The 16,476-nt window shown below is 36.3% G+C and overlaps 1 protein-coding gene across 3 annotated transcripts in view; it reads left to right on the plus strand.

The window, feature by feature from the left end:
* Positions 1-16,476, plus strand: part of LOC136858490 (protein SLC31A2) — a 112,056-nt gene that overhangs the window by 23,691 nt on the left and 71,889 nt on the right. For all 3 annotated transcript variants that reach the window (XM_067138073.2, XM_067138071.2, XM_067138072.2), the window contains exon 2: positions 12,268-12,343. In XM_067138073.2, the coding sequence (XP_066994174.2) occupies positions 12,268-12,343 (76 nt within the window). The remainder of the gene's footprint in view (positions 1-12,267; positions 12,344-16,476) is intronic.

A 16,476-nucleotide genomic window follows, 5' to 3' on the forward strand; every position in this document is an offset into this window, starting at 1 on the left:
ACCTGCCCCCTTCCCTTTCATTGGATTTTCCAAGAATACGTGTTTCTTTACTTTTAAAGCAGATTCCAAATATCAAATTTCACGTCTGTAACATCTTCATTTTTGAGATAACAGTAGCCTAATTAAAAGAATTCAACACCATTTTCAGTCACTTTCCCCCCCCCCCCCCCCCAATACACCCAAGTGGTATTTCCGAAAACTAAAAATACATGTTTATTTTTAATAGAGAGAAAAAATACCATTTTTCACTTCTGTAACATGTTCAGTTTTTTTAGATATACTGTAGAAATTCTCATTTTAAAATTTCACCCACTTTTTAGTTCCCCTTAAGAGGAGTTTCCAAAAACAAATCACCTATGTTTCTTTACATTTACAGGAGATTCCAAATACCACTCTTTACGTCTGTATCATTCTATGTTTCTCAGATATTCTGTAGATATAGTCCTTCAAAAAATTCACCCCAATATGTCACTCCTGTTTAACCGCCATTAATTGGAATTTCCAAAAACAAAAAAATACGTGTTTCTTTATTATTAAAGGAGATCCCACATAAACATTTTCAGTTCTGTAATATCTTCAGTTTCTGAGATATATGTATCCTCATTAAAGGCATTCAACCCATTATTCACCCTTTTACACCCCTCCTATTCGGATTTACAGAAAACAAAAAATACATGTTCCTTTATTTTTAAAGGAGATTCTAAATATCAATTTTTACATGTGCAAACTTTTAAAGTTTTGAGATATAGATATAATCATTTTAAAAATTTACCCCCTTTTTCCCCCTCCCATTAATTGGATTTTCCGAAAACAAAAAAATACGTGTTCCTTTATTTTTAAAGGAGATCAAAAGTACCAATTTTCAGGTCTGTAATATCTACAGTTTCTGAGATATAAGTACCGGTATCCTGATTAAAGGCATTCAACCCCTTTTTCACCCTTTTTCACCCGTCCTATTGGGATTTTCTGAAAGCAAAAAAATACGTGTTTCCTTATTTCCAAAGAAGATTCTAAATACCAATTTTTACATTTATAAACTTTTAAAGTTTTGAGATATAGATACACTCATTTTAAAATTTCACCCCCCCTTTTCACCCCCTTAGCAATGGAATATCCAAAAATCCTCTCTTAGCGAGCACCTACATCTTAATATGAATGTATCCCCAAAATTTCATTTCATTATGTCCAGTAGTTTTGGCTCGGCGATGATGAATCAGTCAGTCAGTCAGTCAGGACAAGCTATTTTATATATATAGATATCCCAATAGAACTTAAAAACAGGATTAACCAATTCAATCCAAATATGACTATAATGTCCTTATACATCAATGTAAATTATTGTAAACAATTCGTTTTTAAAAATAGTTTTAATGTAACATCCACTTCAGAGCTCTGACTTAGAGTATAGAATTTAAGGCTGATGATGCCTGCAATGACAGGTGAGACATGTACTATAACAACCTTAGAATGATTACTACCAGGTGAGTTGGCCATGCAGGTAGAGGCGCGCAGCTATGAGCTTGCATCCGGGAGATAGTGGGTTCGAATCCCACTGTCCAAACAATGAGAACTACTGCTTTAGCACTGAGCTACTCTGCAGCAGAATATGCATGCCCTGTTTGGTATAGATCGTGTCATGCCAAACAGGTAGATATTGCTTTAAATGAAACTTGCCGGCTTGTAACTGGTTACAAGTAATGAAAATAATTTTTTCCTTATTGAAAGAATCTCAATAATAAATGTGAGAAATTTATTTTAACTTCAACCTATTCAATACAGTACAAGATGTTAACGTGTTAATTAAACATATACCGAGCTCGATAGCTGCAGTCGCTTAAGTGCGGCCAGTATCCAGTATTCGGGAGACAGTAGGTTCGAACCCCACTGTCGGCAGCCCTGAAGATGGTTTTCCGTGGTTTCCCATTTTCACACCAGGCAAATGCTGGGGCTGTACCTTAATTAAGGCCACGGCCGCTTCCTTCCCACTCCTAGACCTTCTTTCCCATCGTCGCCATTAGACCTATCTGTGTCGGTGCGACGTAAAGCAACTAGCAAAAAAAATAATTAAACATAATTGAAATAGTTGAGACATGTTTCACCCCTTTTGTGGGGCATCATCCGTCATATCAATACCTCAAGGTTCTACCAGACGTCTAGAAAATTGTCTAACCAGACGTCTGGTAGAACTTTGAGGTATTGATATGACTGATGATGCCCCACAAAAGGGACGAAACATGTCTCAACTATTTCAATGATGTTTAACACGTTAACATCTTGTACTGTATTGAATAGGTTGAAGTTAAAATAAATTTCTCACATTTATTATTATAACTGGTTGCCTAAGATCTACACCTTGTGACAAGGTATATAGCTTGGCTGGCTTTGCTCCCCGAGATATCAGACGTGAAGTAGTGCCAAACATGAAAGATCTAAAGTAGACATTTCCCAAACACATCCGTTACATGATTATCAACCTGCTCAACAACGATTGAAATCGAGGAGAAGTTTTCTTCATTCTACTGAGTGCCTTTTGGAGTCACCTCAATCAAGACTAGCTTCCTGAAGATCCAGAAACCTCCATCTCATTGGATGGATGGATGGATGAATCCATCTGAAACTCTTCCAGCCGGTTATGAAGAGTCGTGGTCTACATGGAAGAGTCTGAACAGGCTGCGGTCTGGGTTCGGCCGATCTAAGAACAATATGAAGAAGTGGGGTCTATCTAAAGAGTCAACCCTCTGTGCCTACGGAGAAGAACAAACCATGGCACACCTACTTAATTGCAACTCCTGCCCTCTCATTTGCACCATGCAAGATTTGGTAAAGGCCACACCAAATGGTCGAGATCTCACCAAATTCTGGTCCGATAAGATATAATTGTTACTTGAATGTTCCTCTAGTATGTTTTCACCAGTTAGGCCTATCTCTCATTCTTAATTAATAATTTATATGATGTATTGCTTCTGAGACGAATAAATAAATAAATCCCACTGTCAGCAGCCCAGAAGATGGTTTTCCATGGTTTCCCATTTTCACACCAGGCAAATTGTCGTGCGGCCGAGTGGTGTGTCGCTTGTCAAATTGGTGTGGGAGCTGGATGGGTGGTCTCGGAGAATACTAAGTGAAAAACAGCTTCTGAATCCCTTCTCCAAAATTAATATCTCTGTATATTGGCTTCTTCTTATTTACAATATTTACACGTTATGATAATCTCGTAGGTAGCATGGAAAACACGTTGCTTATTCTGATTCAGTTCTCTCTATCAGACTCTATACTGCCAATGTTTCTAGTCTCCCTGAGACTGTATTCTATCTCTTGAATAACTGGTTACTGTTTCTAAAGTTCCTTGGAGTACAAGCTCGACTCAAACCCTGACGTCTTAATATCTCTCTTACTACATAGCGGTAGGCTAACTACTTCTTAGCTGACCGTCTCTCTGCTCAAGACTTACATGACTTGCCTGAGAAGTTCTGCTGGAGATGACCTTCCGGACACTACTTGCCGGTAGAGAAGAATCTCCGTGCATGACCTAGTGGAGAAGACTGGAGAAGACCTCTTATCTCCTCTAGCTACCCTCTTTATACTCTGTGCGCGGCTGACTAATTTGTTATTCCCGATAGCGGTGCCTTTCTCAAGGTTGCCACAAAGTTATCTATCTATAGCTTCCGGTCCTTGTTTGACTCGGTTTCGCTTTCACTATTTACTTCTAATGAGCAATCGCTGCCTGGCTGTAGCAAACATGTTGTTCCATGCGTCCTGTACAAATATGTTATTTACATAGATTTCTGCTGGTTTCAACAGCTCTGGCTCCGTGCTGGCGGTGGTTCGGTCGACTGACAGAACAAAATGCTGGGGCTGTACCTTAATTAAGGCCACAGCCGTTTCTTTCCAACTCCTGGTCCTTTCCTATCCCATCGTTGCCATAAGACCTATCTGTATCGGTGCGATGTAAAGCCCCTAGAGAAAAAAAAAAAAAAAAAAAATTACGTAAGTTTTAAAGACTGTAAAGTATTAAATAGGTGCTTTTAAATAAATTAATTGTAAAACGTTTTAATATTTTGAACTTCAATACGGTCTAATAATGAGATTAATCACTTGTAATAAAGCCAATTGTAAAAAATATAATTACACCAAGATTTCTTATCAAGTTTTTATATGGAATAATTTTACCTGATAAAATTAGTGGAGGAATGTTTTGTTCTTTACTGTACTAATTTGTTTCATCTGTCCAACAATACTAGCTTTATAGTTTGGTGGATTTAAAATGTAGTTTTCATGGGTGTATGGTCCGACTCCATGGCTAAATGGTTAGTGTGCTGGTCTTTGGGCACAGGGGTCCCGAGTTCGATTCCCGGCAGGGTCAGGAATTTTAACCATAATTGGTTAATTCCGCTGGCACGGGGGCTGGAAATATGTGCCGTCTTCATCATTATTTCATCTTCATCACAACGTGCAGGTCGCCTACGGGCCTCAGATTAAAAGACCTGCATCTGGCAAGCCGAACTTGTCCTCGGACACTCCCGGCATTAAAGGCCATACGCCATTTCTTTTCATTTCATTTAATTTCATTTCATTTCATTTCATGGGTGTATGCACAGATATTATTTAAGTCAGAGTGCATATAACCTATTGCTAGATTGATGTCAGAAATTTTGGAGTGATAGGAGCTCTGTAGATCATTGGCATACAAATGATATTTACATTTAGCAGTGTTGATATATTGTTGATATATCATCATTATTGAAACCCAACTGTAAAGGATCAAATAGTATTTATTTGAATAGACAGTTAATTGTACATGTACTGCGAGTTCAAGAGGCTTATAGAGAGACAGAAATATACAAACAGATTGATAATGTGTTAGAAGTACAGGTGAGGGAGTTTTGGGAACAGGTTTTATAATTGCATTTTTCTACATTGTTGGAAAGGGACCACTTGTGTACAGGTACTGTGTATATACTGTATATAAGTAATGAGAGCAAGAATGGTGTCAGTGATGTGTTTTATTATGAGCATGGGTATTTCATTGGATCCTATAGCAGATGATGTGACTGATAGTAGCTTGCGTTCCATGTCAATGTGATATTTTAATTGTTCTATACAATAACAAATAATTTACTTTAACACAATTTTATTAATACAATTCAAAAGGTATAAGTCGCATTCTCCACACTAAGAATGGTCTATCTGAGATATGGTCGGAGGTATTGTTTGCAGTTCAAGTTTAATTTTTATTTCAGAGAAATGAGTATTTAATCTCTTCAGAGGGATGTCTGGATTACATGGCTGAGGCAGTGCTTTTCCAACGCTAATGGAATGAAATTGTTTCGAAGTGCTTGCCACATTTAAATTTCCAGCCACGTGTTAGAAGAAGGAAGATTTCTTATTTTGGAATATTCTTTAATTTTATTCAAAAGTATCAGATACTGTTCAAGAATGTTGGGAAATAGTGTGCTTCTGTAGAGCCGATGTAATGTGTCACAACGAGACATCATTATTCTCCATGAATCAATTTACAGATTTCAGAACTTCACTCTGTTCCAGAAGCATGACAAACAGATAACATTTGACATTCTCCATAATTTTGAAGTATTCTTGCAGCCAACCAATAGTTGGAATAAACACGATTGGACCCACACCTGTTACAAAAAGATTGAAGCTATGAACATTTTAAACCTAGATTTTTATTAAATTTGTTTATTGTATTTTATATCAAGTTTTTTATGATTCACTGTTTTTGTATATGTTCTTTATCTTTGTGTTATTTTAATCTGAAGATCTCTAGGCTAAGTCAAAACATGTCCAATGTAGCTTTTTAGACAGACCATTTATTAAATGGCAAACTTGTATTGAATAGGTGGACTTTATACAATTAAATTATTTTAGAATTTTATCCTAGATGTTTAAAGTCAATACATACAGTAACCAGAATGAAGTTCATTACTTGTAATAAGGTCACATGGTTTGCAGGGGAGGAGCTCTAAGTAGGTGAACTGTAGGTGACAATAAGATTTGGGTGTCTGTTGATGAGAGTATGGATGCATGTGGGAGATACTGTATGTTGTTGATAGCATAGTAACATTGCTTGGCACAAAAGGAGCATGAATCTTCAATCTGCTCAACAAAATAGGAATTAGAAGTAAGTGCTATAAAACCTTTTAATGTCCAGCAGCATAGCAACACTGCTAGGCACAGAAGCAGCATAAATCTTCAACCTGCTCAACAAAATAGGCATGTACTTTTATTTGATGTAGCTAAGGATTCATTATCCAATCTGAGTTTTCAGAAGACCTCTGCAGGATGATTGTAGCTGATATAGATGTTGATTCCCATAGGGAACCTGAAATATTTGTCCCGAATGAGTAAATTTATAATACCAATATAAATGGTCCCTTATTGGACATTATAAATTTTCCAGCTAACTCATTCCGGGAAAATTTATATTGTCCAATAACGGACCATTTATATTGGTATTATGATGGTAGCTTCAAACATTCCTCTTAATAAAGTGAACATTGAACATTTCAGAAACTTTATGTTGAAGTATATGACACATGCAATTCCTGAAGAAGCAATGCTGAGGAACAGTACCTTCCAGTTGTCAGACTGCACTGGAAGGAGCCAGAAGGAGTGTAGGTGACAGTAAGATTTGGGTGTCTGTTGATGAGGGTACAGATGCTTGTGGGAGATATGTTGTCAGCGTTGTTATATTGGGACTCTCTTTCCTGATCATTCTGGTGATGTATTTGTAATACATTGTGAAGTGCTGGAAAGTGTCAAGTCATTCTGCAATAGCAAATCATTTTGACAATGCCTTCAAATTGCTGTGGAATAGTGAAGTTAAGTAGGAACAAGACTTATCAGTCATGGACATTGCGCTGTTCATGGTAAAAGCTGGTAAAGGGTCAAAGGTTCTCTTACTAAAGATTGTGCACCTAGCGTGCTTTATACATGGCTGCACTGAACAACTGAGGAAATACAGCAGAATGTTTTTGATGTCAACAGTTTAATTTCAAATGTTCCTCAAGGCTCCCCTGATGGTGGAAAAATTTAAAGAACACGCACCTTCGTTGCTTCTCCCACCCTAACCAGTTCTTGCACAATGAGGTACGTGGCTCAAGGCAGCAGTGCGAGAATTATAAACTTGTCTAAAATGTTGTTCCATTGTTTGATACTATTGATGCCTTGCCAATAAAAATTGTTCAAGGGTCATTTTGCAACAGTCTGTCTGGAAATTTGGCTGATACTGTAAGTCAAATTATGGAGTAATTACTCATTCAGAGACCAGTGGTTTAGAGTTAAGTGAGCGTTTGAAACTTGTGCTAAGTTTAAAATGCAAGGTAGAGAAGACAAGAAGCAATGTAGCTGTTTCTGTAACGAGCAAGCTGGAGAAAGTGCTGGGTGGGAATCCTGAATGTGCCACGATGAGCAAAATTAGTGATACACTACAGGATAGTGAAGTTGCTGTTGGAGAAGACTACCCACAGTTTAACTGCAGTGACTTGACATTGTCTCAGTATACACCCATGATGTCTTGCAATATTGTAAGGAGCTTTCCGAATGCAAAAGACTGTTGGGTGACAATCAAAGGTGATTTCAATTTGAACACTTGGAGGAGCACTTGGTTATACAGTATTATGTAATGCTGAGATTAGTGGGAATAAGAGGTACCGGTATGTAATTTTTTCTGTATTTTACTTCAATTAAATATTTTGTGTCCACGTTAACTAATATGATTTTCATTGGTGTGTAGTAGCAGCAATGTGATCTATGTCACCAGTATGTAAGGCTGCAATATTAATTAAAAATATCTTTGGTGCTCACCACATTTTAATGATTGATAATGAATTTATGGTAGGGACTAGTTGAATTAAGTTAAAAGAAGTAGTAAAGAAATTAATTGAATAATGCAGTAAGATTGTATAATGAATTGTATCTTTAATATAGAAAAACTAGTGGTAAAAATAATTCGTTGGAAGTTCATATTGTACTGGGATTGACCATTCATCAGGTATTTCTTAAATGAAATACATCATAAATAATTTATAAAGTATTATTGAGTGTAGTTTCAACACTAAGGATGAAAAAAGTCTCGCAACAGCGAGTATTCAACCCTCCGCGACCCTACCTTGTTCATCGCACAGCCAGCATGGGGTCAAGGACAGGTTGTGTCATACGCTCTGGAAACTTCCATGCAAGAAATTTGCTATCTTCTAAACCAATTGAGGTATCGATTCAGAAACAACAGCATCTTATAGAACACATTTTGAACGTCTCCTCATGTTAATTTTTCCAAAATAGATCCATGGATTACATAGATATCAAACTTGAGAAGTATTTACCTCTTTCATTAACACGCCCAGCAGCAGAAGTCTTTTAACGAATATTGCAGGAGAGGCATATGTTTTAACTTTAAGAAGGATTTTAAAAAATGGGACTGTTGTAATCTGAAGAAACATCGTTTTTGATGTTTGGATTTTAATTTGGACTATGAAGTTACTTTAAAATTCAAGTTGAATGTACGTGATACGTACTGCGTATACAGTGTTTTTAGTGTATTACATCTTGTTTTAAATAATTATAATGTTTGTGCACACCAACATGTAGACAATGTCTTATTTATTAAGGCTATTTTAATTTAGACTATTTGAAACAGCTGAAGATGGCTCTTGGGAGCCAAAACATGTACTGTATATTTTTGTAAATATAATTGATTGCTAAGAGTGATTTTAGGGCTGTATTGATTTGGTGGATCTCCCCAACTGCTTTTATTTAAACCATGAAGTAAGACAGAAAATACTGAACACCAAAGTAAACGGAGATGGAAATTGATCTTAAAATCCCTGTTACAGAGAAGTTTGCTCATTATCTTGAATGCAGTCCTTGCCTGTTCAATCTGGGGCATAATTTCAATAGCATAGTTCCAGCTGTGATCAAGTGCGCTGCCGAGATACTTAAAGCATTGGACTTCTCCAGTGATGTGCCAGCTATTGTCAAGTTAACAGCTTAAATGACATGTTTGCTTATGACCATTACTTTGGTCTCTTTTGTGTTGAAACGTAGACCTGCTGCAGCACTGCATTCAACCACACAGTTTAGTAATGTCTGCAGATCTTCAGTACTTGTTGCAAGCAGAACAGTATCATCTGCATATCGCAAATTATTTATTGTGATCCCATTAACAACGATGCCCTCTTGTTTCCCTTCTATTGCTCCAGAAAATAACCATTCATAGTAAATGTTGAAGAGGAGTGGAGACAAAACACAGCCTTGGCTAACTCCCTGCTTTATTTCAATAGCACAGGTGTTTGTGTTGTCAGCCTTAACTGATGTGGTCTGATTCCAATACAGGTTGGCAATATTTTGGATATCTCTCCCATCCATGCCAATATCATTTAGGATATGCAGCAATGTTTCATGTTTCACATGGTTGAAAGCATATACATCCACAGACATTTCTCTGCATCTTTGTACCTAAACCTGCATCCCCAGCAATACCTCTCTGGTGCTAAATCCATTACGGAAACCAAACTGGGTGCTACCTATGTAGGATTCACATTTGCTGTACAGTATATTCTTGCATGTATTACTTTTAGGAAGATTTTGAGAACATGGCTCATTAGGCTTATGATTCTGTAATCTCCGTGAGATTTAGCCATTGTTTTCTTTGCAGTAAGGATGAAAGTTGATGTCAACCAGTCAGAAGGGATTGATCCATTGGTGTGTACCAGATTAAATAGTTCTATCAGTATATCCAGTGATTGGTCTTCTTGAAGAATGTTTGATATTTCTTCAGATATACCATCATGTCCAGGTGCTTTCCTTTTTTGCAGTTCTTGAGTGCATATTATACTTCCTGGTGAGTTATTAATGATCCTTCATCTGTAAACAAACAGAAGGTAAAGATCAGTTCCATAGACTTTCCAGCTGTTCAGTTTTTCTTCATGTTTGATGTTGACCTTCCCTTCATTGTTATCTAACGGTCTACTTGTCCTCCTGATATGTAACCCTGCAGCTTCTTTAACCTTTTTGTGCATGTTAAAAGTGTCATGGTTAGATTCACATGTCCTTAAACTGATTACCCAGCCATTCAGTTTTCACCCTTCTAATCATTTGGTGGATCTTTACACTTATCCTGGTTTGTGTTCTTTACCATCCCTCGTTAGTCCATCAAATCAAGGATTTCATCAGTCATCTATTTGCTTTTTCTAACTCGTTTGTCTTGCGTTAGATGACGATTTCCTGTATCTAGTAGAGTTGTTTTGAATCGGCTCCAAATGGTTTCAGTGTCATTCAGCATTTCAGTCTGGTTGGATACCTGTTGACTTGGGTCTTTCAGTACTGTTCTGATGTTTGCATCTTGGAGTTTAGCAGTATCAAGTTTAGGACTGACAAAATTTTTTAAATCTTCTTTAATTTCAGTTTAATTTTAGCGATCAAATCATTATGATCCGATGAAACATCAGCACCAGGATAAGTCCTCACTGACCTAGTGCAGTTTCTGAATCTCTTTTTAATCAAAATGTAACCAATCTGATTCTTCAGAATTCTTGACTGAGTTTCAGCATTCGATTTCCAGGTGCACAATCTTCATCTGGTAACTTTTAGAAGGTATTTGTCACAACAAAGCTCTCCTGTTGACAAAATTGAACAAACTTGTCACTGCAATCATTTCTCTCACCCAAGCTATAATTACCAATAATTTATGACTACAGCTTTGAATGTGTTATAGCCAGAGGGAATTTTGTGTTATGGTGTTCTCCTTTTTGTTACAGACAGTGCACCATACATGAAGAAAGCTCCTATGAATGTAAAGAAACTTCATCCAGCAATGTACTGTATACTTTGTATTGCATATGGTTTTCATTGTGTTGCTGAAAAGGCACGCAGCTTGTTTTGCACTGTCAATTACTTGATCTCCAGTAACAAAATAATTTTCCTTAAAACTCCATCCCATGTCCAGAAATTCAAAGAGCTTGCACCTGACCTTAGCGTACCTCCACAACCAATCTCAGTTAGATGGGAGATGTAGATTACTGCCATTTTGTACTATGTAACACACTTAATGATAGTGGGTGAAGTCATTTTCATTTGTGGTCGTTGATGCTAAAATTCACATCATTGCCCATTATGCAAAGTTACCTGGAATTATTAGCCTGTGGTCACATCTTTGAAGATTGTGGAAGAAGTAGTGAAGTTGATCCAGCCAGTTCCAGATAAGATAGGGAATGCACTGAGTCATAAATGCAATAGAGTAATGCCAGTGAATCCAGACTTACAAAAAATAAAAAAAATTGTAGATGGTATTGTCTGTGGTGAAAATGCAGATTCTGTGAACGTGAACCTACTGGTTGTTGCTTATTTCAAACATGCTGTACCTACCTCAGTGGACACTCAATATTCATATAACTGAGCTTGTAGCTGCACGATTTTGGTCATGTAGCTATTGGCTTACAATCAGTAGGTAGTGGGTTTGAACCCCACTGTTGGCAGCCCTGAAGATGGTTTTCCATGGTTTCCCATTTTCACACTAGGTGGTTGATGGGGCTGAACCTTAACTAAAGCCATGGCTGCTTCCTTTCCCCGCCTAGCCCTTTCGTATCCCACCCTTGCCATAAGACCTATCTGTGTCAGTGGGACATAAAGCAAATAAATAGGAAAAAAAAATTGAGTCTAGTATTGTTTTGCAACTTTTCTTTGCAAAAAGTATTGCTATTTGAAAATATAAATTCCTTTTCTTCATGCCTATTTTTACATATTTAAATTGCCTTATTCTACCTTCTTTTTAATGCCTGAACATCTCTACTTATTGCTCTGTCTCACCCATACCTCAGCAGTTTCCATACTATGATGGCCATAAATGAGGCTTGGACACTGTTAGAAACTACATTTTGATTTAACTTGTCCCAGACATTGATACAAAAATACTACATCCATCAATAGCAAAAGGCAATCCTGTTAATTAGAGCACGATAATGTTTACTGGCTCAAATGAAACATTTTATTGTTTTATATTTTTTATTTGTAATAAATCTGCATTTTATGTACTACAAAAACAAGTTTTTATGCTTATGATTGTGAATTTATTAGTGTTACTTGCTGAAAGCAATCGAGTTGACATCCTGTTAACATCCTTATAATCATGAATTGTTTTTCTAATATGCTCTGGAGTGATATGTATATGTTTTTCCTCAATATTCTTTATATTTAATTCTATTGTATTTTTTCATGAAATTGGAAGTATCATTAACTATGTTATCCTTTCAGATGCACATGAGTTACTGGTTTGATTTTGCAGTAGGTGACTTCCTGTTCGAAGGATATACCATTACTTCGCCATCAGGTAAATGTTTCATTGGTTATATAATTGAAACTCAGGATTGCATTTATCAGTTTCAGAGTATATAATCCATTAAATGTAGACAAAACTCAGCTGAGGACTATTTTGAATTTGATTGATGATTTTAAAGAATGTACAAGCAGTCAGTGAATCTGGTAATATGTTTACCTCCATTGCATATCTGAAAAGCTACATCTAAATTGTTTTAAGAAAGAAGTTTTAAAGTGATTTTGTGAATAGTATTGTCTTGATTTTTAATTCTTTTATGATAATAATACGTATTACTGGTAGGGTTACATTGGATATATAATTATTTTGAGTGATTTGGAAGAGAAAAGAAGTACCAAATGATTGGAGGGAGGGTCTGATAATCTCAGTATTCAACAAGGGTGATAAGATAGAATGTAGCAGCTATAGGGGAATCACTCTCATTTCTCATGTAGCAAAGATCTTTGAGAGGATATTGGAGGGAAGACCGAGGATGAAAGTAGAAAAGGAAATGGAGAAAGAACAATATAGATTTAGAAGAGATAAATCAACTTTTGATCTTATTTTTGCATGATGGAAAAAGTTCAGGAAGGTTTCAGTGATGACATTTATAGATATTGAGAAGGAATATGACAGTGTACCATGTCAATGGTCTGTGATGCATTGATAAAATGGAAGGTAGGCAGACCAGAAGTACAAATGATCACAACGCCATGTATGAAAAGTGTGTAAGTAGTGGGAAAAAATAGGACAAACAAAGTGGTTCAGTGTAGAAACAGGACTTCAGCGGGGAAGTGTATTATCCCCTCTATTCTTCAGTTAACCAATTGTAATTAGAATACATCTAAACATGGTTTAGAATTCTTGTAGTGTAGTTTTATTACTTGAAATTATTGTGCTTAATATTGGTCTAGTGGGGTAAAAATATGTTAGCGCATAAGTAGAAAAAGAATAATAATGTAACTATCAAGTATTTAGTTTTTAATCTGTTACAATTGGGATATGCCTAAGTGTAGCTAATAATTTTTGTATACCGGTGGTGATTTTATTAAATAGTATCTTGCCTGCTATATTCGTGTGTTATTGTGTATGGTAACCCTTTTGATATTTCAGCATTTAACTAAATGACAGTTTTCATTTATGTTAGAGCATAGTAGGGATAATAATATAATCTATATACTAAAAAAATTATGAAAACTAAAGTCAGTCAGTCCGGCCATTCTATCTGGTAGACTTACTTTATTTTTTTTAACTGAAAGGCATTCAATGCACAGATTTGTCATCAGGTACTATAAATCACTTAACTTCTGCCTTCCTCAAATTATTTGATTTTTCCATTTTTGTCAATCAATCAATCAATCAATCAGTCAATCAATCAATACTGATCTGCATTTAGGGTAGTCGCCCAGGTGGCAGATTCCCTATCTGTTGTTTTCATAGCCTTTTCTTAAATTATTTCAATGACATTGGAAATTTATTGAACATCTCCCTTGGTAAGTTATTTCAATCCCTAACTCCCCTTCCTATAAATGAATATTTGCCCCAATTTGTCCTCTTGTATTCCAATTTTATCTTCATTTTGTGATCTTTCCTACTTTTAAAGACTCCACTCAAACTTATTCATCTACTAATGTCATTCCACGCCATTTCTCCGCTGACAGCTCGAAGCATACCGCTTAGTCGAACAGCTCGTTTCCTTTCTCCCAGTTCTTCCCAGCCCAAACTTTGCAACATTTTTGTAACGCTACTCTTTTGTCGGAAATCACCCAGAACAAATTAAGCTGCTTTTCTTTGGATTTTTTCCAGTTCTTGAATCAAGTAATCCTAGTGAGGGTCCCATACACTGGAACCATACTCTAGTTGGGGTCTTACCAGAGACTTATAAGCCCTTTCCTTTACGTCCTTACTACAACCCCTAAACACCCTCATAACCATGTGCCGAGATCTGTATCCTTTAATTACAGTCCCATTTATGTGATTACCCCAGTGAAGATCTTTCCTTATATTAACACCCAGATACTTATAATGATCCCCAAAAGGAACTTTCACCCCATCAACGCAGTAATTAAAACTGAGAAGACTTTTCCTATTTGTGAAACTCACAACCTGACTTTTAACCCAGTTTATCATCATGCCATTGCCTACTGTCCATCTCGCAACATTATCCAGGTCATTTTGCAGTTGCTCACAATCTTGTAACTTATTTATTACTCTATAGAGAATAACATCATCCGCAAAAAGCCTTACCTCTGATTCCACTCCTTTACTCAAATCATTTATATATATAACAAAATATAAAGTTCCAATAATAATAAGTTAACACGTGCTCCACACTTGAAGAAATTACGTTTTACCACACTCATACTCTTCAAATAAAATTCAATAAATGAATTCAACAATTCAATAAACACAGTAAACAATCCGTCGGGATTCTGCCATATTCCAGGCTCATATTCATCCTAATTGAGCACACATTAAGATCTTACAACAAGATCAAGCAATATTTAAACTCCTGACCCTTACTCATTCATTTAACCCGAGGTGGAATTATTATTATTATTATTATTATTATTATTATTATTATTATTATTATTATTATTATTATTATTAGATGTGTTAGATATTGAATTTACATAAACCAGAGTTCAACAATAATCCAGATGACATTAATGCGTGTTAAATCCAACAAGAAGAAAATTTACGTTGAAATCCAGCGTAATAAACATGCCGTAAATCTGTCCCACTTGGCTTCCACATTGAAAATATTTTTAAAATTACATTATTATTTATCGATGAGGACAATGATTTTTAAATAACACTGGACTACTAAATGGGACATTTGGAGTGATCATAAAAGACACGCGCACATCCTAGCTACTCTTATATAGTCCAATAATCACTCACACACAGCGTCACAACACTACCATTCCCCATGTGAAAGAAGGATGAAAATATTAACTACTACTGCAAATCTAGAAGAAATACTACCACTAATGAATAAGTAAGCATTATTTCTACAAAGATGAACAGATAAAACATTAGAAAAGTGTACTTAAATGTATGATGAAACTGGAAATTATTGGATCACATGTTGTTGATTATCTGATTCCGTCATCACCCCACGTTAGATGTCACCTACATTTTAGTACACCATCGCAGCAGTGAAGTCCAATGCAGAAATACTGTAGGTCTCCTCTTCAGATCGTTGAAACATCTCGACGAACTCCAATAACCACGTGGCGATCCTCTTCTTTCTTCTAGTATGATGAAGGTTGAAACTGACACAAATTTTTAGAAGATATTCCACACACAATTACGTCAAGTTTTAGAGATGAAGAAAACGTAACTTAGCCTGCGAAAATCTGCCAGACTCGTTGACTAATGTACTACAAGAAGGTAGTTGATTTTTACTGCCGTAGAATAGAAATATTGCCGAGTCCAGTGACAAAGTGTCTGCGTCGTAAATTCCCAGAAGAATGCAAGTACGGGCCAATAGAACAAATACGTAGAGCATGAATAATTAAAAGTAAGAGAGCGTTTCTTCAGAAAACTTGGGTATTTAATCATTTCTCAAGGTGGGTGTGTCTCCACATTGACTCGTAATTGGCCGTCGTCTTACACCGGATAGGTCATTACAATTCTCAAAAGTACTCTGACTTGAAGATTCTGGCATGCGTAATTCACCTTGCAGTGGCCTTGGACATTCCCAGTGGGTCATGTGACACAGCTGACCGGTCGATTGAAAATCAATTCTTTGCTCTCGGCTGGTGAGAACCAGTTCCATACATGTGGACACGTCTCTATAACCCAGGACTGGAAATATATCACCCGTACTAATGAAATAATAGCCTCTTACTTGAATACACAGTAAAGTGTTTATTGTAGGCCAAATTTGAAGGGGACAGTATATCCCCAGAAATCTTATCAATTCCAGCCGCTTTTCTAGTTTTCAACTTTTGTATCTTATTGTAAATATCATTGTTATCATATGTAAATTTTAATTCTTCTTTTGCATTAGTCACCTCCTCTATCTGGGCATTTTCCTTGTAACCGACAATCTTTACATACTGACTGAATACTTCTGCCTTTTGAAGATCCTCACATACACACTCTCCTTGTTCATTAATTATTCCTGGTATGTCCTTCTT

This window comes from Anabrus simplex, chromosome 1 (genome assembly GCF_040414725.1).
Source record: "Anabrus simplex isolate iqAnaSimp1 chromosome 1, ASM4041472v1, whole genome shotgun sequence".
In the NCBI taxonomy this organism is placed as follows: Eukaryota; Metazoa; Arthropoda; class Insecta; order Orthoptera; family Tettigoniidae; genus Anabrus; species Anabrus simplex.